Below are 27,023 nucleotides of genomic sequence, written 5' to 3'. Positions count from 1 at the left end.
ACGCGAAGTTCTGCATGGTATTATCAGGCTTGGTTATGAACCTCCATTGAAAATAGTAAAAATTGAATTATTCGAATGCGTCATTATTGAATGCATGAGCTGGTCGATTTATTAGCTTGTCCCCACAAATTCAGCATTATAAAAATCATCAATCAACAATGAAAGGCAAACGTGTTAATATTTTCGGATGATGCTACCATGCCGTCCTGTTCAGGCTTGTCATCTGCTGACCAAGTCGACGCTAGGATCGCTCTTTGAGTTGGTGCTATAAACGCCCTCGTCCTTTTAATCAACGACTCCGGCTGGGGGAGCCTAAAGCCAATTAGATGTCAGGCTTTTCCCTCATTGTCGGCATCCAATCAACTTCGTCATCGCCGTCGAACAGAACGGCCGCGTGAACAAAATCACGCACAGAGTTAGGAAGTTTCATTCGTTTGTTTTGTGAAATGTTTGAATGTCGAAATTTTTCGGCGCAATTAATCTCTTAGCACCAACATAGCTTGAATATTTATCATGAATCTCGATATAATAAATAACAGCACATAACATATACGTATATATTATTTTATGTAATAATCCGTTACCTGCATTCCCCTGTAAATTATCCGGAACATATTCCAAGTTTTAATCAAATCATTCAGAAATAAATTTGTCATTAATTAATGGCATTCGCTTTAACACCGGAAACAATGCTACAAATATGATAGAAGATGATTTGCTTCGCGTAGCTAATTAACGAGCAAAATCACCATAAAACCCAAAATGAATTTAGCTACAAAGCACAGTAAACACGTCGCTTTGCACTATAATTACGTAATAGTTGATTCAACGAATGGGCTTCGTATTAATGAAGCCGTTTTAATTTATAATACAAGAAGATACTTTGTAAAAATTCAAAGCACAATTAGTTGCATTGGATTGACAGAATTTTCTGCAGTTTTACTATGAAAAAAGTTAAAATATCAACTTCACAGTTATGGCTGCATTTTGCCAATATGTGGTGCTCAGTTTGAGCTTGGGAAATTTTGTTTATACATAATTTCTACTGATTTCCAAGAAAACTAATATCTGCAGTACAAGTAAGAAAAAGTCAAGCGAATCGCCAGTTCCGCTTCTGGTGTAGTTCTTTACTTGAGGATCATCAACGGCTCCGAACACGGGCAATCAGATCCTATAATTGAACCATAAATAAATTGAACCACGGTAAAGTTATTTGTACACGGCAATTCCTAATGATCAACATGAACGTGGTTTTTCGTTGCCATCCTTAATACAAAACTTTAATGTCTTTTGTTAAGTGCACTACACAAAACAAGATATTTTTCTATCTCTTGTTACTGTGGAAAGACGAAGTCTGGAAAAAAAAATTTCGACTAATGAGGTAATCGCGACATAAAATTAAATAAAACTTCAAAAACTCCAACTCAATATAACTCGATTCAAATGAGAAAATAAATCAAGTCAGCACATCGTTATTCAGATTTTCAGTAAAAATGGCCACCCTAGACGAAAATAGTCAACGTAATTGCACGTTGCAGTGAAGTGCAGAGCTAGGAAGTGCGGTTAGCTTGAGCCCGCCCGCACTTTTCCAAAACAGGGAGTCCGTTACGCCAGAGCACTCAAGCACGCCGGAACGACTAGGTTGTTCCGCACATGCTGCACTGATCGTCGCGTCACCAAACACGAGCAAAATCCACGTTTTTAGTCGTCCAAGTTAGTTCCTGGCCTAAAAAATTTATGTAAACTTTGGAATAATTATAACCAGAACTTAAGAATTGCGATTCGCACTTCAGATAAGGAGATGGAAGCAAGTATATATAATATATTGATAAGTAAACATTACATAAAATACTTGTGGAAGAATTTTCATGACATGCGACTTAGATGGTTTATCAGTATTTTCGAAAATGTTGAAATCAATAAAACTGACATAGGTACTTACTTCAAAATTCATTCGTAATTTTTGTCGTACGCAGCAAGTCCAAAAATACTCGCCAATTGCTAAAAACTTCAATCTTTCCAACAACTCTTACGATAAACAAAGAAGAAATAAAAACGCATACAAAACTTCAGCCCGTCGAATAGCATCATGAACATGAACGAATGTATAAGACTGTTGCCACAGCACCATTGAAAATGTCCAGCAAAATGTTTCTCCAAAATTGTATTTCTTGTGGCAGATCAAAATGCGACAAAAACCCTAGTCGCTTCGGTGCAGCAGCAATGAAGTCACGGGTCACCTAGCGCGTGCAATCGCGGCCAGCGTGTACACGAAAAAGCGCATCGACGCTATGCTGATTTTTTCAGCACGCATTTCTTATGATGCAGCTAGCCGTAGCACCGGAATAACGCGAGAACGCGATCGAGGCTCTCTCCGCATGTCGGGTCAGCAAGCACTTTTTACGCCATTTAATCCAAGGGAATACAACCGACTGGCGTGGCATAAATAGATGTTGCCGACATATAAGAAGAAATCTATAGACATACGTAGTACCCGTGATCTTCAACCAACTGATGTACGAGTGAGTGTCCATTATATTTCCGATTCATTGGAGGCGATATGCCTTGTTTCTTGGAAAAATTATAATGAATCTTTTAGAGCGAGAAGCTTCATGGAAACAGACCAAGCGCCATTGAGTACCGCCGGCATATATTTTCCACGAACGTCAGAAGTGAACTTTCTTAGTGTCACAGGTTCACCAAAAACCGTCTGAAAGTTACAAACATTTTATATGAACCGTGATTCTAACGTACTTTCAATAGCCGAGAAATAATCACATAATTGGTAAAAATCTGATCACATTTAATTTCATTTGATGATAATTTATGGCGCATCAAAGCGTTGAGCATTCCACACGAATAACTGTTAAGAGCTGTAAGCCTGACCTGAGGCGTTGAATTGTCGGCTATACACGAAGTTTCAATGCTGCAAAAACAGCAGACATGAAACTCGTTACTCGACTGGACGATGTACATCACTTCAACATTCATTTAGGCACAGACGTACGCGGTTCTTTAGTGTTAGGGCTGCCAAATGAGTTATCTTCATTTGGACTCAGATATATTTGGTAAAATTAATATTAAAAACAGTATAGGAGCCAATGTGTTGTAGTGCATGGACGCATCACAATGCGTTGTTAAGCGAAGCTCTCGTGAAAAAATTAGCGCAACTGGTTATACTACACCTGCAGTATTTAGGAACAATGAAATATCCATCGCAAGAACAGTACAATACGTAACCGCCAAATGTGGCATCCCCAACAGCAGTCGATCTATATAATGTTTCAGGGCCACAAGTTCCAAGAATTGGCTGCCGATTCAGCAGCTGGAACATCGCCAGATGCGCGATCTCCATGCTGCTAAAATCTTCCAGGAGCCCACGACTCTTGACTCTTGCTCAAACAATGTACGAGCTGCAACAAAGCTCTACGAGCTGCCAAAGTACGAGCTGCCACACGAAAATGCCATGTATTGTTTACAACTTAAGTTTAAAATAGGAGCTAGAACATAGGGAAAATAATTTTGCATGTTACAAACATACCAGAGTTGATGCTGAAGCAAAATTGAAAACAATCTTAAAACTGCTAACTTGTTTCCATTAATTCTTATTACGCACTAACTAAATATTGAACCTAGCAATTAAAATATAATTTAACACGCTAGGTTATATCATTGGTTAAACAATAAAAATCTATTTCATATGAAAATGCTGCATACTACGATGTTGAATTGCGAGCCTCAAAATACGAATCTTGCGCAGCATCAACGCCAACAAACCAGAAATATCTTAGTAACAATTACCGGCTATTCCTGCTGTTGATAATGACAGACAAGCAAGAAAGATAGGATCAAGGATAAGATCTGACTAGCCAAGATATATGCCGGATTGCTGGAAAATATAGTTGATGTGAACCTAGATTGACGCGAGTGTAGTTTATTCTGTCAGGAAGAGAACAAATTTGGCAGAAATTTTTTATTGCAACCCAAAAATAGTTAGGTAGAACGTAATTTTCATCCGTCGCCTTTTTTTTTTGACGCCATAATTGTAGGAAATAACTAAATGGCGAATACGATGTTTGGTCGGCTAATAATAACAAGCTAGCAAACAGCCGACTTGGTTTGAATCAAATTTTGCCAACTAATATTCTGGATCAGAATATTAGGTGAAATATTAGAAGAAACGAAAATTAAGATAATAGAGCTATGAGTAACAAATTGATTCAATTAACATCTAATGCAGTAAGTGAATGGTCTTGCCAATTGATGAAAGTCTCAGAGCATGACATTTCTAAATAGGCTTGCGTGTCGCCCCCTTCACAGACGCTGACTGAGGCACTTAACAGGCTCGCCCTCCAGCCCCTTACTCGTTATTGCCAGCCGTAATATCAGGACTTAGCGCCGCCTGAGGCCAAACAATCAACGAAGGAAGATAAATAGCTTCAATTGGATAAGTTTTGAGCTCCAAAGACTCATCACTTAAAGGCATTGCTCACATGACAAGCTTTGGTGAGAGCGTATATATGAGTTACGGTCGGTGTGGACTGTAAAGTTGATAATTAATTAATTCATTCAACCTCTTAAAGTTTACCTCATATCATATATCATTTTTTAAGTTATGGTAAGAACCAAATTATTCAATTTTTCAGAAGAAAATAACTCTTATATGACCTGCATAAAATATGAGAATTAGCATAAACTTAATGCGAGGTAAAAATCCTCACAACATCTCCATAAATGGCTTCACAGTCCATCAAGCGCATGTTTTGCAGGGATGTAATTTTGTCAGAAGAAATATAGTCGCTCATTTGCGTGGGTAGGAGAGCATCGAGCAAATATTTCCTGGTCACTGAACAAGGAAACAAGGATGTAATCAACTTCAAACACTCAATTAAACTGACTAATTTCATAAGTGAACTTCAGCCGCGAAAGAATACGTCATGTACATGATTGATTACATATACAAAAAGTTAATTATAGTAGATATTTTTATGTTTATTGAATACATAATTTGTGAAGGAATGACGTACAAATTCTAATATGTGTGGCACCCATCTTTCGTCTCTCGAAATTTGCGATGTTAACTTACGACTATTATCCTAGGTAAAATAGTAAATAGTTATTGACATCAACAATTTCAATAACATTCTTACCTGTAAATATTAAAGTAATTTGAATGAACGGAATTAAACTAGCAGATCAAGAAACTTAATGTACGCGTGGTGACTCGACAAGGATCGGATCAAAAAATAACGTGGTAAGTAAAGAAATTTTATTGATCTTATTTAAGAGTTATTGAAAACATGATGAATAAAGTTGAAAACAATACGGTAACGTCCATGCAACTAAATAAGATGAGATAAGCAAGATTTGGTGCCAGCTCAGCGGTTAGAATTCAATTTTTCATACAATTTTATCCTGACACGCAACCAATATTACATCACCGCTCTCAAAAAATACATTTAACCACAAGAGGTATCTCTGTGCACTGTTTACATCGCTTACAACATGACAACATAGACAGAAGACAGTAAGGAGGTTTAAAAGTGCTGCGTCAAAGGTTATGTGTTAATGACATGGGCGGAGTGCAATGCAAGCCGCCCACACCAGGTGGTGGTCGGTCACACACAAGCCCCAAGACCAAAGGCAAATTACACGAGTGAGAGTGAAAGCACCAAGGCCGCGATCATCCCTCGCCTACACACCTAGCATGAAGGTCCGCATGAGTCCGTGTTTAGGCATCAAGTGATTGACGTTTGCAGTAGTGAAAGGAGATGACTTCAAACGAAGGTGCAACATTTTTCTTCAATTTTACGGTTCGACAGGGAGTAAAAATAACCTTATGTCGAATAATTAAACATCAAAGTTATTGACATAATATTACACAACGTTTTTAAATAGATCCGGGCATTCAGTTGCAAATTCTAACATTAAGTACTTACTTTTGCTTTGATATTTCATTGACGCATGAGATAGCTATACGTCTGAAAATACTTGTCAGCCCTAAAACCCATTAGAATTTAGCTATCACTGAAATAAACGGAAATCTTTGCACACATGGTGCGTTGCACAAGTTACGTAAATCCAGCCAAGGAATTGAAAACAAAAGCAGAATAAAATAACTTGGACCAATGAGCTTCACAGTGATGCGTATTGGCAACGGTTAGACGCTCATAACTGTCGTACACAAAAATTGCAAGAATGTTTACTCTGTTTAGAGGTAAAAAGTGTGGTGAGGAACACAGCAGACCGCAGGCCAGATGGCGCGTTTAAGGGCCATATAGACATTAATTCCATCCCAGGATGATTCTGAGCGTATATAACCGATACGGTGCTTCATGCATGACATATACTTACTGACGCAACATCAGCACGGCTGTACTTCAGAGGAAAAAGCTATCAAACAGGAACAATTTTATTCATCTTAAATTTTCTAAGTTCCACAATTGGCGTTTGTATTTTTTTCTAATTCCTACAGATTATGTGACAACATTCAAGAACATTCAGCATGAGAGTACCTAAAAGCCAACAACTAATAATTCATGAAGTGAATGGAGGCAAGAATAAATAAACATTTCTCCGAAGTAAATAAGCAATTTCACATAAAAATGACAGGTCAAGACAAAAACTAAATACTTTGGAAAAAATTACCCACAGTTGGTAACGGTTGTTAATTGCCAGTCCTTGAGATCCGAAAAACATAATTTACGGTAAAATTATCTGTATACAAAGAGACAAAAGATAGAAAGATCATTCATCGTTCGCGGAGCAACTGTAAACATCGCCATCTGCCATCGTAACCCGACTCGTCAAGTGAAGGACTGTGCTCGATTGTGATCGACCTTCACTGTCCCGCCCATTATATGCTCACTTATTTATAATACGTTAGCAAAGTTTGTTTTAACTGGTGTAGCCACGTTGCAGCGAGTGCGCCAAGACAGCAAGATGCCCGTAGAGAATTTAATTCGAAGCAGCTTGCTGCTCCCCGGCTAACTTCGTTACAGCAGCAACTAAAGTTTGTAATTTGACTGGAACTTGATGCTTGCTAAGAGACCACGGCGCTGGCAGACGCTTAGCTTTTGCACATGGCAACGCTTGTGTTTGGTAAGAAATTGCGATGTGAGAATTTGGTCGACGGTTACAATTTGACGATTTTTTCGGCTAGAAACTTCATTAGAAGGTTCAACATGAATAAGAATTCATGTTGAAGGGTGTTTCGATTACAGAATGAATTGATCTTAATTGGAGAAGTAACCATATTTTCTCGTGAATTTGGTATGGGAAGAGGGACCCGTCGCTTAGCTGTGGCGTCGGTGTAGCATCTGCCGCAGCTCCAGGCGATGAATGCATAAACGAGCGACCACAGCAGCACCGGAACAGACCGTTCACCTATACATGTACGTACCAAGTTTGTTTCATTTCTGGAAATTTATAATCTTATGTCATATAATAATAAAGACATTTTAAATGTTGTAGAAGAGCTTTAGAGTATTGAAAGCGTTTCATTACATTTTATCACGACTAGAGTGAAAGCGGTCGAAATTGACCATAATGAATACGTTCCGACAAATTCTGATTACAATACGAAAATGAGAAACCAGAATCATTGAGCCATTTTCGAGAGCGCTTAGAAGATGTACTCGCGAATTCTTAAGAAATAAAAAATCTACAATGGCTCATTCAACGCCTACGTGAAAGTTCAGCTCAATGGAAAGCATTCACAAGGTTTTTTAGCACCGAGCTGGCGACGGTCTCATGCGCACACTCCACTCAGAGAACTAAGTTAGGCCTTGTCGTAATAGAGATGAATTTTTGCACATGTGTGCGTCATCCTGTGTCCAATTCGGCCCGGCAGAAGGGTGTACTAATGCTATGCCTGCTCTTTGCTAGTGTACTGGGTAAGAAAGTGTGTCACTATTTGGACACAATAGCCCACTAATTCTGCAGAGTGATGCGCAGCTTGGCACAGCGCAAAGTGCCACCACGGCAGTGCCAAGTAGCTGGAAAAGATCAGTCTCGGGATTTGCTCCGCAGGGGGCGCCTATAGGGATCCGCGAGGAAGCCATCATTGTTATGCTAATCCAAACTTCCCCAGCGACCGACACAACGGCTGCTATCTCCCACAAATCTGCTGTAACTCCATGCATAATAATGCAGTAAAACCTAGCGTGCCTACTCACCAATATATGGCGGCAATTCAGATTGCGCCGCACTCTGATTTTTTGTTGATCACAATATCTTTGTTTCTGAAATGGTACCTACGAAGTCACACTTAAAAACGCATTATAGAGAGGTCAGCAGGACTTTAAACGGCAATACCAGGTACATGTTTTTTCTCAATGATATTGGCTATCATGAATGTAATGCAATTAATGCACGAAAACTGAAGCTGCAGTAAGAATACCGGAATGTTATAAGGTTAAACAAATATATTATACAACAGTTCTCTAAGTTAACGCAACCGAGAAAGTGGAATTCCCATTTTTTCGAAAAATTTCGATCATTTCGCAAGTTGGCGCAAAATCAGTAACAATTTTGAATTAAAAATAGGCGGCTGGTGGAGTTCAAAATAAAAGGCCGAAATGTATGACTGTCTGGGCGCCATACGCAAAAGACGCATTCCCAGAAAGGAAAAGTAGAAGTGGGGGACAAGGAGCTAAAAATTGGGAAATGCGCTAAAATTGCTTCCGTAAAAACAAAACAGAGAACTCGTCTTGAAGTCGACACTATAGAAAAAAATACAATTGGAGAGCCGTATGTAAGAAAGTATCACAAAACGATGAAGAAAGTTAAGAACAATCGAAACAACAAGGATAGTTCTGAAATGAACTACCACATAAGACAGCATAACAATACACGAACTAATCGAGCAACAAAGTAGCAAAAACTTTACAAGTGCCATGCAGGGAGAAGAGTTAAGAATTAGAACAACGAAATTGGCCGCGCACGATCATATAACTCGTGAAATTCCCCCAGGCCTGAACAGACTTGAATAAAGCTTTATTGAGGTAAGATGACTAGGCAGTTTCGATTCATTTGCATGGTATAGTGGCCGGTCAGTAGCTCATTTCGGTCGCTAACGAATGGTTTCATCACAGAGACGCAGTGGGTCGAGGATGAAGCCTTGCACAGGATATTGATTGAAGGAAGAGGGGAGAGCAGAAAAACGTCGATCAGATGGACCTCGAGTGAGGGGAACATACGCGGAAGCTCCTACAGTAGAAATAATAAGTGAAATGAATTTTAGAGTTAGGACAACATATGAAATTCCCATCAAAAAAAAATGAAAAAAAATAGAGGCCAATCTATCGGAGACCGTTGGCTTGCCACGCTCATATTCGTCAAACTTGTCTATAGAACGTGCAACATCAATGGATTAAGTATACAGGGAGGTGCATTTATGACTGTTTTTCCAGTATACTACAATAGAATGATCGATCGCTCGATATCCTATGTTCGTTATCATGTCCATCTTGAGCGTCTGCTTCGTTGCAACAGGTTTCAACCAATCATAATTACAATATATTATATATAAATAAATCCATAACTGAATGCCATCAGAAAAGTGATACGGAGGATCAAACATTATATATATTAGTCTTATGTAGTCGAGAAATGCTATCACAGACGCCCATCAATTACGAGTGTAATTTGAAAATGTTTAGGTGTAAACTAGATAAAATAACCTTTCATTAAAATATACTTGACAGAGAGCAAACTCCAATAACTTGCACAGAGATGCAGCGTGAATTTCAAAAACGTTCATCATATTAAATAAGCAGATAATAAATAAAAAACTCGGAATTAAAATTCGTTTTCATGCGATTCATTCTAAAATTCTATTAACCTTTATCACATTAAATGAGCAGATAACAAATAACACGCTCTTATTTAAAATTCATTTTATTGCGATATTTTCTGAAGCGGCCTAACATACGGCTAAGTACAAACAACAAATCAGGACAACGGAAGACCCTCAAGCGGCGCATCAAAACAACATCAACTCCCATGAGTTTCGCTCATCCAACCCTCGGATGAGGGGAGACCGTATCTTGTGTGTACATCAGACCTTGTTATACGAGCACGTGTCTCGTATGACCCGTCACACGGCCACCTCAACATAATACGAGAAAACTTGAGCGCAACAAATAGCTCCATCAGCCTTTCCCAAAACAGCTATTTTATTTAACTGCGGGCGGAAACTGTGGAATAACAAATCAGCCATTGCCTAATTATATGACGTCCGTTGCTAAAATTAGTGTTATGAATTAAATTATATGTAATTAATAAATAACAGTTGATTTGTGCACTTAATCTTACTCGAATATTGGTGTAGTTAGGCAGAAGCTTTTCTCTTATGCAAGTTTGATTGAAGACCAGAGCATGCTTTTTGTTAACAATCTTCTTGTTCGTTTTTTCAATGAGTCGAACCAAATTTCTTGCCGGCGTCGGGAGATCGAAAAGCAGGTTTCCAAATGACATTTTAATAGTTATTACATTTATTAAATGACATTTTAATAGTTATTAATCTTACTCCTAGAGCATTGCCACAAAAAAATTTCATAGTGTAGATTCAAGGTTCATGATTTAAGAGTGATATATAATATAATATAACATAATATCAAATACTACATTTAAATCAACTGAACGAAAAAAAATCCAACCTGATCACAAAAGAACTGCCTTATAACAGACACTAACGGGCACTAGAGGCACGAACTAGTCCTATAAGCTAATCATAAATAATTAGCTGCGCATGCAGAAACTCGGTATTTTTTGGTTGAGTGCTAGGCAACGACACTAAAGATGCATTCTACAACCTGATGCACGAAGACTTACTTTGTATTTACGTTGAAACAAATAAATAGCGTGAGTGAAATTTCAGAAAATTATCATCTGATTCGAGAGTGAGTAAGAACTTAATGTTCAACGAGGGGTGACTCAGCACTAATGCTCATGGCAGAGTTAGATGACACTCATTGCTGAGTGAGATGGCACTCATTGCTGAGTGAGATGGCACTCATTGCTGAGTGACATGGCACTCATTGCTGAGTGAGATTACACTCATTGCTGAGTGAGATGGGAACCATGCATGGATGCCTGCGCCGTGTTAATGAATATAATGATCATATTCAGTAACATATATGTGTACGAATATATGAATAAATAGGGGATCACGCGTCTCTTACTGACACTAATCTAGTCAACAGCCTCATTGAGTCAAAAATCTTCATTAAAGTGCAGAAAATAGGAAGAGTCAGCACTCAATTCCGTGTTTTTGTCCATGGAGCATGAACCGTATCAATAGAATAGCGCAGCAAAATTGGTCTCTTAGTTTAAATGCGGAAGGGAACATTCGGTTAAATAGGAAGATGATATCATGAAACTACATTGAAAAGAAGAGTAGTATGAATTTTTATTGCCTATGAGTAATAAAATCTAGGAAGATATTTAACAAGTAAAAATCTAAAGACAGAAATTACACGCCTATACTAACACTCATTCTCGTAGAAAATTCCACCAACGTCTATTTTATCAATCGTTCTCGTAAAAATTCCACCAACGTCTATTCTAACTCATTCTCGTAGAAAATTTAACCGACGTCTATTCTAACACTTTATCTCGTAGAAAATTCTACCAACGTCTATTCTAACACTTTATCTTCTACCAACGTCTATTCTAACACTTTATCTCGTAGAAAATTCACCAACGTCTATTCTAACACTCGTTCTCGTAGAAAATTTCACAACGTCTATTCTCACACTTTTTCTCGTAGAAAATTTACCAACGTCTATTCTAACACTCATTCTCGTAGAAAATTCAACCAACGTCTATTCTAACACTTTTTCTCGTAGAAAATTCCACAGAGTCCCTGCGAAGAGGGAAAATAAGACGCGACATTCGGGAGTGCGGGACGCAAAACAACTCTGCCGTGTAATTTGATTCGGGGAGGGGATCCCGCCTGCTGGGATGCGGTACAAACAAGTGACATTACGTTAGGCCTCGCCATGTGGGCATTGCATGTCTTCACCAGAGAAGTGTCAGCTGTGAAGGCATAACACAGTAATAATTAAGCGTCTCGTTCAATCAAAATAATAATTTATTCACATCAGATCACATATAAGATAACAAAACAACACAAATAATGTACCATGTCAGTAGCAGCGCTTCACTTAAGATCTGATACGATGCATTCGATGCAAGATTGTAAATTTATGTCTCAAATATATTTCTTTCTCTCTTGCAAGAAGCGCAACAGCAGACAAGGAGCGAATAGAAGCTGCTTGAAGCTGACCATGCAGGCAGAGCAGAGTGGCGCAGCGGAAGCGTGCTGGGCCCATAACCCAGAGGTCCGTGGATCGAAACCACGCTCTGCTAAGTGCTTTTTACACCAGTTTACCTTCTTTATGAATTTCAAGGATCTACCTATGCGAGAGTGTTTTTGACCAGATTACACGATTTGTTTGTAAAAAAAAATACTCATAGCAATTACATTTCTGCTACCTTTTCGCATTCGTGAATAGAGATACTAGGACTGTGTATTTAAAATAACAAGAGATACTAGGACTGTGTATTAAAATAACAACAACGTGATTATTGAAAAATGGTGTTTTAATAAATAACAATGAATAATAAAAATTGTACTCAAAACTCTCATAAATAACAATATTTTAACAAAACCGTTGATCAATACTAGCATTCTTCCGTGAAAATAAATAAAAAATAACGCAATGACTTTAGGAATAAATACTTTGCTCAAGTAAGTCTTGAGCACCGCTAACAATTATTTTTGAAAGTTAGATCTGATATGATTTTACTTTCACCTCAAAGCATAGCAGAGTGGCGCAGCGGAAGCGTGCTGGGCCCATAACCCAGAGGTCCGTGGATCGAAACCACGCTCTGCTAAGTAACTTTTACCGTACTACACGCGTCTTCGACAGTTTCAGACAGCCTAGAATCCACGAGTCAACAACGCCCAATGAGGTCCGCCGATGAATGATAGCAAGATGCATCAGCTTAGCAATTGCGTGGCAGGGCAATTACAATAATTTTAAATACTATTGAACTACGAGAGAGCGGCAGGCAAGTAGAACCGTTATGTTCTAATCTACGTTACATTCATTCATTAGCAACATCGAGTTACACTACACACAAGCCATAACAAACACGGCCGACCATCATAATCTTCTATTCATGAACAGCAAACATCTTCCGGAAAGCAGCGAAAAGGCCGAGGCGCCAACATTACTCACAATCATCGGCGATTTTTATAAAGTAAAACATGGACTTTCCACTTCCACATGATTCGATGCATCTCAAGTGTTTGAACGGCCTTTTTCTAGTTTAGGATAGACTTTCAAGTTCGAGTTGAAGCTTAGCTTGTAGTTAATGGAAGCGTATGTTTAAGATTGGTTTGAAACAGAGCTTCAAGTTCGGTTAATATTTGGAGCTTAGCTCCAAATTCAAATTGAAGTTCGATTCAAGCTTAAGTTCGATTTCGAGCAAAGCTTCAAGTTTGAGTTGAAGGGTAGATTTCAGTACGAATTAAAGAGTAGGTTTACGTTTGAGTTGAAGCGTAGGTTCAAAGTTCTGAGTTGAGCAGTAGATTGAATTTCGAGTTGAAGCGTAGGCCTAAGTTCGAGTTGAAACGAAGGTTTAAGTTTGAGTATAAGGGTAAATTTATGTTCGGGTTGAGTGGTTGACGCGTAAGCTAAAGTTTGAGTTGAATCTTAAGTTCAAAGTTCCGAATTGAGGCGTATATACGTAGGTTGAATTTCGAGTTGAATCGTAAGTTAAAGTTCGAACTAAAGCTTTGGCTCAAGTTCAAGTTGAAACGTAGGTATAATCTCGAGCTGAGAATGCGAGAAGGCGCGGCGTCAGCTAACGACATGTCGGAGCATTTTTCAAAAGAGGCGAGTTGGCTTCGTCGGTGATGATCGATTTGCTGTCACCGCGCCTGGAGCGCCGTGCGGGGGCCGCTATTGCTGCTACGACGCGGACGTGAGAGGGAGGGAGAGTCATGAGAACTAGTTTTGAAGATTGTTTACTCCTTTATATTATAACTTATTATTGATCCGCACTTGCTTTTGTTGTCAGGCTTCGTCCGTTGTGTCTTACACGCTTTTTTCGTGTTTTCGCGTTCGCGTATGTATATAAAATGAAGTTGGAATTACATAGATACGCATTATTCAAAAGGTGTTACTGAAAACGAGGTGGAATAGGAGAACTGGAGGAAAACGAGGTTAGAGAGGAGGGCAGGAGAGATAGGAGACTGAAGAAAAGATCGGGTATGTAAGTGGATAAGAAAAAATTGAAGAAAATAGTATGACTGATGAGGGAGAAAAATGTGGAGGATAAGAAGAATGCCAGAAACCGTGAAAAGATAATGGGCAGACATCGTGAGGACATCGGAGGGGAAGGAATACAATTATTTCATGAAAAATACGATCAACAAAAACGTTCTTGGCGGCTAGAAAGACGAACTTTCGATTGTCATAAACCGACTACGTACGAGAGAAATTGATCACCCGCATTGAGAAGAATATCAAAAACCATAAGGTCCAAGCAACGAAAATTCATTGAGGTAGAACCTCCTGCATGATTTACCCCAATATTCCTGCATGAATCCAGGATATAATATGTCTGCAGATGTTTGAGACTGAGTGCTATGCAGAATGGCAGCGCGCGGCGCTCCTTACAATGGTTTGACCGCTCGACCTGCGAGATGCCAGGCGCCCGAAACCTGCTGCTGACCCGCGTGCATTATCGCGTGGTCATTACGGCACCGTGAACTGGTATAAGGCACTGCAGATACATATACTGTAAACCAATATGGACTGCTCCTCTGATTCAGGAAGGTTACATATTTGATAAATTAGTTCACATGGTCATTGCGAAATATTCGCGGATTATAGGCAATCGTCACCGCACGTTAGCAATAGCGTTCAGACATTCAACAATGAACTTACACTGAACTTAATAAATCACAAATTTTTATTGAAAACTAATTAGTTCATATGATCACTACGATATTCAGCTCGACTTACACTGTGCATTGCACATGTTAGGGTAGCTCTATGCTCACAATTAGGTCTCTTGCAGAACAAATTAGGCTGCAATTTTTCATATCGCTTAGCTTCTTTACAATGAAAATGCTTTAATGAACAACGGAGCGCAGTAACAAAATAATAATAATGATAATTATAATAATATTATCAGTAATAATATTATTAGTAATGATAATATTAATAATAATAGCAATAAAAGTCCTACCCGAACCATCCCAATTTTAATTTCTGTTGTGTACGACATCAAGATCTGAGATGTTTGCGCGCTCAATTAAATTTTTTTACTTTATCCCGAATTTCCGTTTGATAATATACAATTAAAAAATGCAATGACGATTAATTACTTAAAACGATAGCAATCCAGATAGGAAAATACTCATTGCACAACTGACCAATCAGAAAATATGTAGTATTATTATAATCAGTGGATGGATTTGTCTGTACGACTTTTGAAGATTGAATGAAGACATTTTAAAGACGAATAAGTTGTTGATATTCGAAACTAAATTAAAATTTAGATGCTTTACAAAAGCGGTGAAACACGAATCTGTTAGAAAGATCAATTAAAGTGGGAAAGTTTCTTGATGGGAACCGCCTAAAAATCTACTGATGTAGATTTAACGTATAGGTAGTCTAGACACGGAAAAATTAGTCAGCACCATAATACAAACATCACATACACGCTTACAATAAAAACATCACAGACAAGCTTAAAAACCAAATGAATATTTCATTCTTAGGTTTTTAAGATGTCTCTCTGAAGTTGCTAAAACAATCCTGGTTGTAGACGGAGAACTGCTCAATAATTTCGATCATATATCAGATTGAAATAAATCATGGATGTCACAGGACTAATATTTGACGCTTCTCTTCTCCGCATTGCGAGCAACAGATCTGCGAGTCGGCAGTCCGTAATTGTTAACAACGCTCAACAAAAACTGGACAGACTTGCGATCTGCCAGGAGCTGAAGCCATCAAACCACATACCAGACTTCAGCTCAGGCAGCTAACCAAGTCTCGTCTTATCAATCAATATTTATTCGACGCTCCCGCAGGGGCGATCACGCCGATCTAACACTTACGATAATATATTAATTTAATTTCGATTGTAGTAGAATGTAGTCGTAAATCGACCGCTCCAACGATTAACACTTCACGAGTTTCGCACGCTGTACCCACCGGCGTGATTACCATGATAAGGAACCGAACGTCCTTGATGGACAGCATTTTAACGGAGAATGATAAGCGAATGGATTGATTATGTAATTATTATTCATTGGGATGATTCTAAAAGTACTCGGTACTCACCCAGTGCGTGTATGGAATACCCAACGGGCGGGTGAAGTAGGGAGTGGGTGTGGGCATGTAGCACGGTAGCGAGGGCGCGGGTGGGCCCACTCACCAGCAGCCACCCGCCCAGAAGGGCACCCACCAACTTGAGTGACGCCACAGCCTCCACCAGCTCCACGTCCCAGACGCACGCCGAGTTAGCGTTCACCCACCGCTGCGGTGTGAGTGACATCAGGTCATTAGCATACGCATGCTAAGATAGGTACATTAGCACAAGTTACTGTTAGTTGCTAGTCAAACGCTAGTCAAATTACTAGCACATGCTCCAGGCAGTTTATTAGCACTCGCTGCAGTCATTTTATTAGCACGCGCTAGCAGTAGTCATCACACGTTATTGGCTACAAGATTTTTGAGAGAATATCCACCAATCAGCAATGAAGGGCGTAAGTAATAAATTATGACAGATGTATATTTAAACTAATTATTACATCATGACGAAAAAATGCTCACAAAATTAAACCAGGCGCTCTGTGTGATATTTTCGGAATTAAGACTCGATTTTTCTGTTCAAAAATGCTAAAAAAAACTCGCAATTTGCTTTCTTTGTCCTTCGATTTCAGATTCATAAAAGACAAACAAGTTTAGTTATAAATCACACTCCATCAACTAATAATACTTACACTTGGTGACAAGTAGTATCTCATTGATGAATAAATGAAGAAAAAGGCAAATGTAAAAAGAACAGCATTAAAATACTCAAGGACATAGCAGACGATGGTTGTGATAGCATTGAGGTAGCAATAACGGTGATCTTTTTACTACAGATTCATTTGACGGTCGCTGGGTCACCGCGTGCATGGTATCAAGGTCTCCGGTAAGCAGCGGTGCGCCGGTGCCTATACACATGCTACTTACTTCCTACATTGGTAGTACATATTCGCTGACAACGCCTTCGAGATCTTCGCTTTTATACTTCGAGTTCACATAAGCCGAATATAGTGAAAAAAATGAATGCAAAGGAAACGAAAAGTATGTTTCGTCGTCGCATTGAAAATAGGTATATAGTGAATTTCCTTGGCATTTTATTTGCATTTATGTTTTTTGAAATATCGACAGGTCACCTCTAGGTCAGTACAAGAATACTAAAATAAATAATATACGTTTAAAAATTACTTTTTAAAGACAACACTTCCAAAGAATCCAGTATCTCCAATCTTACAGATGTACAATGAATTTCTCATCTGATTTTCGAAAATTAAAAAAATTACCTTTTCAATTTTTTAATTATATATGGTACGGTACATTTTTTAATATATGATTTTTTTCAAAATTATTTATTCTGTTAATTGATTCGTGCATTGCCTCTGATTTCACACAAGTGTGCAAAATTTCAGATCAATTAGACAGGTAAAAGTGTGTCAAATATCAGTTAGAAGATTTGTAGCTAACAAAATTATTTTTCCAATTTTTTTAATATTGAAAATTTTTTTTTAATTTTTAAAATCATTTATTTTGACATTTGATTCATGCATTGTCTCCAACTTTACACAAGTGTGCAAAATTTCAGATCGATTGGATAAGTAGAAGTGTATTAAATTTTGATTACAAGATTTGTAGCAGACAGACAGACAGACAAACAAACAAACAGACAAGAAGTGAAGTTAAAGAGAAGTGTTGTAATTAGGAAAAGATTCCTAAGGTACAATTTACTGCAGGCGACATCTAAAAATGTAATAAATGGAAGAGTGTGAGCATGAATGAACATGAATGAGCATGGAATATCAGAAAGATCTTTTGTTAAGTAAACAACTTATGGTTATGGGAGAACAATCGAATTATATCCTCGAAATTATTATAAATTTTGGTCTCAGTAGAGGATATATGCTGAAACTAAGTTTCAACGCTATTGGCGTGTATCCAAGGCATGTAATACATCACCGATACATAGAAAGAAATACGTTCCAATGCCTGGAAGGTAAAGTCCTAATACACGGAAGTACTTCCTAATACATGGAAGGTAGTACGTCCCAATACAGGGAAGGTAATACGTAAATAAATATGTATGGGCGTGTCGTTCTATGGGCTCAATATAGGGAGAGAACGATGGCTCCAACATTAGTCATGTGAGCTCATTGATATTCAGGAGACGCAGATATGAGCTGTAATAATAAGGCTTGGCATGAGCTCAGAGGGTGGAGCTTTCAAGTAGTCCCCCATAAAATTAGGAAGGCATGAGGCGAAACAAAACACATTAGGAAGTAGACTGTTCTTATGGCAATCCAAGATGTGTACGTGAACGATGAATAAATTACAAAGCGTTGACACTATATTTGATTATTCCAGGAAGAATCAATTGGTGAGAATCAATTATTGAAATTTAGAAAATAAAATTCAGTATGGGTCACAAAAATCTTTCTGAGAAACAGAACATCACTTTTCATGAGAGCATTTTCCTATGTAACATAAACTAGAAATTTTATCTTGAAAAAAAAACAGCCAGATATATTTATTTCGCTTATCAAAACAAAAACTCGCCACATTTCCACCAGGAAACGAAATCTGACCTGAAATATAGCCGAGGGTTCAGATGGGGCTGAATTGGACTTGACGGGAGGCGGCGAAGCGTTGGTGGATGAAGGTACGGTGTTGGTAGATGAAGGTAAGGCGTTGGTCGGAGTTGGTAAAGCGTTGATAGGAGTTAGTGTGGAGTCGGTGGGAGTTTGTGAGGAGTTGGTAAAAGTTTGTGATGCATTAGTACACGATGTTGTTGCGTTGGTCGGCGTGGGCGTGCCACTCCCTGAGGTTGTTTCGTCGCCTTGTGGAGGTTTACCATTCAATATCTCTGCGTGACACTTGACGGCTGGAGCTGTCGAATTATAGGTCTTTGTCGTTGAAGGTTTTGCAGGCGAGGCGTACAATGACCTATTTGGCGATGATGGCGTTGTTGCGATGTTGGTATGGCAATGTGACGCGCCGTTTTCTGAGGACGAACTCCTCCTTGGAGAAGTACATTGATGAGCGGCGGGGTTGGTTTTAAATGGAGATGATCGAGCCGACGGTGGTAGCTTGGCAGCAGCAGAGCACACGGGAGGAAGCGACGCGTGAATTGCATGGAAAAACGAGGATCTTCGTGAAGGAGATGATTTCTTGAGAGTTGCGAAAGGCTCATCTTCACACTCTAAAACTTGATTAGATTCAACACATGCAGAACCGTTTGACATTTCACTACATCCGTTCTTAGCAACTGTCGGCGTTGACTGGATAATATCAGGGGGATTAGAGTTTACATTATTTATAAAATTCTCCCCGTTGATTTCTAAATCATTCATGCAATAATCGATAAAAAGGCTCTTTCTTCTTTCATCCGCAGAGTCAATTTCGTCTCTGGAGTTGCTTTTGGCAGGCGAAGCAGGCGAAGAACCTCGACCACGTTCAGCGCTTCTGCTTCTGACGGCATTGGCGACGGCGCGCGGTAAAGTGCCGCTCCTGGTGAGGTTGCGGAGCGACCGATAAATGGCATGGGCGCGCTTACTCCGGCCAACTTCCGGGGCCACTGGAGGATTGCCGGTGCCGGGACACACGGGGCGGAACTGAACTGCGATGCACTGGCCCAACACCGTTGCTGGGTCCGCCATCCTGAATAAAATAGAACTGAGTCGGTAAAACATGATTTTTTTAATTGGACGAAAGTACATGAATATGATTTGGTCTAATATTCCTTAACAATCTATAAATGTACTAATTGAATCAATTTCTTGGTAGGCAGATTGGAAGCAGACTTCAAATTGGAATCTTACGCGGTCTGTAACGAACTACAAATATCAAAATGTCATACACTTACTAACTCGAAACGTTCGCAACTTGTGACATTCACAATTTGGAAGCCCATTTACTGTCAACGGTAACAGCAACAACGGTAACAGCAACAAAGGCAACAGCAACAAGGCAACAGCAACTCAACGGTAACAGCAACAACGGTAACGGCAACAACGGTAACAGCAACAACGGTAACGGCAACGACGGTAACAGCAACAACGGTAACGGCAACAACGTTAACGGCAACAACGGTAACAGCAACAACGGTAACGGCAACAACGGTAACGGCAACAACGGTAACGGCAACAACGGTAACGGCAACAACGCTAACAGCAACAACGGTAACAGCAACAACGGTAACGGCAACAACAGGAACAGCAACAACGGTAACAGCAACAACGGTAACAGCGACAACGGTAATAGCAACAACGGTAACGACAACAACGGGAACAGCAACGACGGTAACAGCAACAACGGTAACAGTAACAACGGTAACAGCAACAACAAAATGAGTTGCATAATGTTAGCTTCCGCTACATGTTATCAATGAATGGTCATTTGATTCACCGATTAAATACCGCTGAGCACGCTAGATGCAAGCCAAAACATTTTGATAAAATGATTAGTGCAATTTTCTACTGCTGTTTACACAAATCCGATATTTGCCAAAGATGTGCGTTTAATTTAGCGTTTCGAATGTCTGGTTGCGAGCGTGTCTTATGTGGCATGATAAACGGCTGCTCAATGCCGTAGTAATTACATCAATGTAGTCAAAATAATGAAGATGTCTACAACCTTCTTTGCAGCAAAATTTATAGACCATACCACATTCTTGGAGAACTCCCGATCTTTTGCTATAGAGCCACGTTGCTGCGTATATAGTTCGGGGCTTGACGTTGTGGTCAAGGGTGTCACGAAGCAAGGGTGTCAAGAGGTTGGATTCATCGCGGATATTGAAATGATGTTGATCGATTGAAACTTCATCTCAATCTTGGAAACAAGTAATAACCAAGTATGAAATGATAAATATACAGCGAAATTGCTGGCGCTGAAATCTCCGTCCAGAAATGATGACAATTACTTCTCTACAGTTCACCGCTCTACCAACTGGGCTGTCGAAGGATTATTGTTGCATATTTGCTTCAATTTTCATACTTAAAATTTTTTATTTCTGTACTGTCAGGTTAGCTCAGTGCTGCTCGGGATTAATAATTCATGCAATTTTAGAGTACTGTTACCCTAATACCGTAAATAATGATGAAAAAATCTACGTCAATTATAGAAAGACCCGATTAAACCCGCACATGCATTCTACGTATAATCTATCACGTGACTATCGTTGCAAAATCTAAAAAATTGTGCCGTTTAATTTAAATTGATAAACACCAATTTAAAAGTAAATTTCATTTTAAAAATCTTTTCCTCACAATTTTGCAATGCATTGTCTCACCGAGAACAAATTTCCTGGTACAAGGCTATATCGCGGCACGATAAGTATCCTGGATACGCAGTTACGCACCGTATATATTTACGGTTTGAAGCCACATAAACACACTCAATCATTCTTAATTGTATACAAGGTTGGACTACCAACATAATCTCCAAAAATTAATACCTCGATATTATGTGTGGTTCGTTTTTCTGTTGAGACTACTACATTTAGTACACAGAGAAAAATGAGTTTTAATAACACATTTTATACGAAGATATTCTGTGTTGTTCGTGGAAGATTAAAACATGGATTGGCAATGCATCTCATCTCTCTAAAATTAAATGAAGCTGTGCTTTCACTTCTAAGAAAAATATAAATTTCTTATCCTAAAGAATACTAGTAGCGATATTTTGATACAAAATAAATAAGTTTGCGCCTTTTCCTTGTTCAAGTTCACATGATTGACGTACAATAAGCACAGATTACGATACACAAATTCACTTGATTTTCATGTGTAATTGTAATTACCTTTATTGTTTGTTTATGTGTCTGTGAACTAAAATTCAATTTCCTTCGAACCGGATTTGAACCAGTGACCTATGGATAGCCGTTTACCACTACAGTCCACCGCTCTACCAACTGAGCTATCGAAGGATACTGGTTTCAGCGAGTGACTCATTATATTTCACGATTACATAGTAGACTATTTTTATGATAATTTACCCCAATGTCGGACGGTGTCCCCCTCCCCCCCCCCCAAAAAAAAAATAATAATAATAAACTATATCTCATTTTAAAAGACATTGTCGTATTAACCTGATGGGGAAACTTTTAATACCTTATGTAAAGTTCCAATTAATTTGCTTGGCATAGAGAGCCCCGAGCCTTAAGTAGCCACTTAGATTTACAATAAGTTGTCATTTCTCGAGCATTATAACTGCTTCAAACTATTAGTCAATATTAGACTATAATATAGCGCTTTGGCACCTCAGTAATTGTCCATGTGTAATTTGATTTTTGTGAAGACATTTTTTAATTAGATTGTCTTACTTCGTGGTGATGACTGATGAGTGAGAGAACATGGTGAAACTGATGTCATTATTTTGAACATTAATAATCTGCCTTCGACGTAATTGTCCTTGCGTAATTTGATTTTTGTGAAGAAATTTTTTAATTAGATTGTCTTACTGCGTTGTGATGAGTGAGAGAACATGGTGAAACTGATGTTATTATTTTGAACATTAATAATCTGCCTTCGACCTGAATTTGAACCAGTGACCTATACTGATCTTTGAAAACAATATAGAGGTTTTTGGCCTTCGATGGTTAAACATAAACAAATAATATACAATTATGAAGACACTGAAAAATGTATTGCTTACAAACATGACGAGTTTGAAACAAACAACAAACAACAGTACAACAGTGAAAAATTGATGTAAGGACCTTGAAAATTACTGCCTTCAGAATGTTACTTCGTTTCAAAGATTGTCAAAACATTTCAATTGTCAAAACAAGAATGAATTCTCCAGACTGCGCTATAGTCACCCAAGCCATAGATTCGCTAGTTACTTTAAGCTATTGTTTGGCGAGTAAACTGATACGGTGCTCAGTTGACAAGAGCCTAAATTATTGCACGCTTTACGGCGCGCAGTCCGGTAAGAATAGAGGTACTTATACATGGGCGTGTTGAAGTGAGCTGATAAAGGGGAGGTGTGCAGGCCATTCCCTTATACATGCACACACAACAGTAAGATAGTAGAATGACCTATGATGCCCTCACAAGAAGCCATGCATGCAGGCTTTCCTTCAACTCTCGAGTCTTGAACAACAGATTGAGAATAGCAACAGAATAGCAATAGAAATATAGAACACTATCAAGATTGAGAATAGCCATTAGATGATCACGTACGTCGGGGATTTGAAAAGAAATTTACAATAAAATTCAAAAAATACATTTCGAGTTCAACGAATCGGCAACAATTAATAAAGTAGGAATAAATGGAATCAGGCGGCGACGGTTCGCCATTGGTGCTCTTAGAGGACTTGAAAACATACAAGCTGATCCCACAGAGCAATTGGAGACAGTAACTGTGCTCTATTTATTTATACAAGAACTGCTCATATATATTCCTAATAATTGAAAATTAACGGATTAAATATTTAAAACAGAATATTTATTGCACCCAAGCAGATTCAGCTAAAGAATTTATGACAGTAATCGAAGAGCATTTACGATCCGATTTTTCTTTTATTTTAACTGCTTAAAAATATTAAAAATTGGGAAATTTACAAAAAAGTATATGAAATAGAACATTGGTGGTACTTCAAAGAGAGATAAATGGCATAGTAGCACAGCACTTTGTGGCAAGGCCTTTAGAACTGACAGCTTCAGACAAGAACGAGACAGCAATCAAGGAGTGGCCCGACACTAACATTGGGGCTGAACCCGTAGGTTTCTTACATGCTTCAGGTAAATGTTATACCAGGACTGTCTTTAACTGGCAACGCGATTGTTACTTCTGGAATTTGTGACGAAACTAGTACACTTCGTAAAGTTCAACGTTCAACTTTTAACACGATTCTATTCAAGCAGACACTGCAGCTGGCAGTGCACCTCGAAAAAGTCAAATTTTATTGATTAAAAAGCATTCAGTTAAGTGTACTGATAATATAGAGTAAAAATTGCAGTTAGTGAAGTAAACCGAGCTTTAAGTTTAATAATAAATAATAATTCTATTAATTTATATCACATTGCAAAGATTTGTTAAGTTTACATATTTCTCGAGATCAAATCAACGCTGCTGGCACGTATAAAATGTTAGTGCAATTTTATTGAGCATTTTAACGCACGAACGTTTCTAAAGAGCAAATAAAACGACCCATGCACGAACGATACTACAACCATTCGTAAAAACCCATACTATATTTTAGAGTTATTAGTTATTATTAACAATGAGTTTCCAACGTAGAATTCAATTAATGCTCGTATATATATATACGCGCATAACATGCGGTCCGCGTCCCTGTTGCGTAACGACTTTAAATAATATCAAATATTGTTGCTCATCTGGATCATTCTCGATGCAATAATATATATCCAATGCTCTAATGTCGTTGTTCATTTGTTTCTCGACAATTTAATAACCCGGCGGAGTAAACAAATTGTACAGTCAATAAAATACTTAAAAAAAAAACTTTAAAAAAACACGTTTTTCTTGTGGACTAAGAAGTAGAAAATAAATTATGGCTCGCCCCAAAAAACGTGTATCGGGCAGCTTTATGATTAAAGCGAAAAGCACACAACACGAATTTTGGAAATTTGATGGTGAACGTACAGCTCGACCCACGTTTTTTGGGGCGAGCCATAATTTATTTTCTACTTTTTAGTCCACAAGAAAAACGTGTTTTTTTTATTTTTTTAAGTATTTTATTTTCTCCTTTTTAGTCCGTTTTAGTCCTAATTATATAGTTTATATTCTACTTTCTACTCTAATCTTCATCTCTTGACGTACGTATCGATGATACGCAGCGTCAGGGCCTGCTCGTCTATAATACGTGAGCGCCCGCACGTCATACTATATATATATACAATATATATACTTTACTCAATTAAGCTAATTTAGGTCTCTAATTGCTAGTTTTTATGATTGTATCTGAAATTGTTAGGCGAAAATAGCCTGCATGCCGAATTTCAGATCTCTAGAGCATTAAGAAGTGGGCTAATTTTCGTTGTCAATTTTAACAACAACAAACAAACAACAAACGCGAAGCTGAGTTAAGAAAAACGTGTTAAAAAGCAATTTACATCGAACGATCAAGCGGTACCGGGACATATTCAAATTATGCAGACATTTAATAAGCTTCATTAATCTCTGAAACAGTTTATTTCTCTACTTGCTGATTGCACACACAATCTATTGTTTCTGGTGCCAGTTCACACGTAACCGACCAATATAGATCAACAAAAGCATCGTATTTGAACAAGGGAATAACAAGAATTATCCAGTCACTAGAAAATTCAATGACAATAAGTGTGAACATTTTTAAATTCGGCACGCAAGGCAGTCAGAGAATGTAAACCTGAAACGGGAAAAGTTACGTCAAACTAAAGAATTATTAATACTGTTATCAAAATTAAAGTGACAATTAACTTAGAGGGCAATCAAGGAGTAAGGGGAAAGCGGTCACGTGCTGGCCATAAATAGGTTCATTAACGACCCAAAGCCGGCGCAGAAACTGGAAAACCTACGAAATAAAGCAATCCTGTGATCCCGCAGCGGCGACGAAATGATTTCGTTCACGCGACGTCGAAGGCGAAAATGTTGATTTGTCTTTTATTTCGTGAGTGTTTACGGCTGCATTCACGTGATACACAAAATTTAGATCTATTTCTTTTTATTTCGTGCAAATTTGTATTCGAATATCAGTCCATATTAGTGGCAGCGAACTAAATCTTGAATTTTCTATCATTTGGAGCTGTTTCATGCTTTTTTTATTCTAGCAAGAATCAATTGATGATTAATTCTACATTTGACCAAAACATCCTGGAAGAACAAGAGGTTAATTATATGAGACCGGTCACATGAAGGGTTAAGCTCGCCATTTTAAGCCTACGTTAATCAATGGACATCCAATAACATAAATCGAAAAAATATATTATTTATGTGACAGAACAAACATTGTGAGGACCAAAACTAATCAACAGAAAGAAGAAAGAACCTCTCATTCGCATTGCTATCAAGATTGCACGGGTGAAATTTCTTTTACTGTGGGCAGAATACACTCAAGCTGAATTAAAGTTGTCTGTAAAATAAATCTGCCAAAACTCTCTCACTCGTTAATTATCTATACAAATTTTGGAAATTTCAAGAAGTAAATTAATTTTAAACAAAGCGCTCATCTTGGCGCCGCAAAACAACTGATTTTACTTACGGGCAGTCAACGGCAACAACTATAACGACTGATGCAGCGAACTTATAATGCATCGCTCATCGGATTCTTGCGTTCCTTCAAAAAACGGTAGCTACATAATTATAACGCTTTCAATAAGGATTTTATTCAACATTTACACAGATACCCGTTAGGAACACAGTAAAAATTATTGTAACATTTACAAAAAACATAAGAAGTTGGGAAGTCCTTTTTTTAATTATTCAATGACCATAGGCCCCATAGACCCATCACTGCGACATAATGAACGTCATGATTATGATTTCTAGATCATTTTTGGCAATATGATAATTCGACGGGGTCCTGAAAAAACTTTTCCGACCTTGCCAGGACTCGAACCTGGAATCTTCCGCTCCGTAGGCGGACGCGTTATCCATTGCGCCACAAGGCCGATACCCAACGCCTTATTTGTATATTAGATAGCAGATGTTTAATCAATTCTCTTTATGTCTCATTATAGCTTTCCT

General features: G+C 38.3%; 2 protein-coding genes and 4 non-coding genes across 8 annotated transcripts in view; 3 read left to right on the top strand and 3 right to left on the bottom strand.

The window, feature by feature from the left end:
* The window catches only part of LOC108675008, a 38,708-nt gene that overhangs the window by 5,376 nt on the left and 6,309 nt on the right, over window positions 1-27,023 (bottom strand). For all 3 annotated transcript variants that reach the window (XM_047881730.1, XM_018163000.2, XM_047881729.1), the window contains exons 2-3: window positions 18,920-19,991; window positions 16,374-16,569 (exon numbers count right to left, since the gene is read on the bottom strand). In XM_047881730.1, the coding sequence (XP_047737686.1) occupies window positions 16,374-16,569; window positions 18,920-19,990 (1,267 nt within the window). In that variant the 5' untranslated portion in view covers window position 19,991. The remainder of the gene's footprint in view (window positions 1-16,373; window positions 16,570-18,919; window positions 19,992-27,023) is intronic.
* On the top strand, window positions 12,304-12,375 carry Trnam-cau. The gene has a single exon. It is a non-coding gene; the product is annotated as a tRNA-Met (tRNA).
* Trnam-cau lies at window positions 12,832-12,903 on the top strand. The gene has a single exon. It is a non-coding gene; the product is annotated as a tRNA-Met (tRNA).
* On the top strand, window positions 20,022-21,147 carry LOC108675003 (N66 matrix protein-like). Its single transcript, XM_018162993.1, has 3 exons — window positions 20,022-20,044; window positions 20,325-20,662; window positions 20,978-21,147. Exons 1-3 carry the CDS (start codon window positions 20,022-20,024, stop codon window positions 21,145-21,147), a joined length of 531 nt encoding a protein of 176 aa, XP_018018482.1.
* Window positions 22,173-22,257, bottom strand: Trnay-gua. The gene is given in 2 exon segments: window positions 22,173-22,208; window positions 22,221-22,257. It is a non-coding gene; the product is annotated as a tRNA-Tyr (tRNA).
* Window positions 26,875-26,947, bottom strand: Trnar-acg. The gene has a single exon. It is a non-coding gene; the product is annotated as a tRNA-Arg (tRNA).

The sequence above is a fragment of the Hyalella azteca genome, unplaced genomic scaffold, assembly GCF_000764305.2.
Source record: "Hyalella azteca isolate HAZT.00-mixed unplaced genomic scaffold, Hazt_2.0.2 contig8729, whole genome shotgun sequence".
Classification (NCBI taxonomy): Eukaryota; Metazoa; Arthropoda; class Malacostraca; order Amphipoda; family Hyalellidae; genus Hyalella; species Hyalella azteca.
This window is presented reverse-complemented; position numbering and strand designations above follow the sequence as displayed.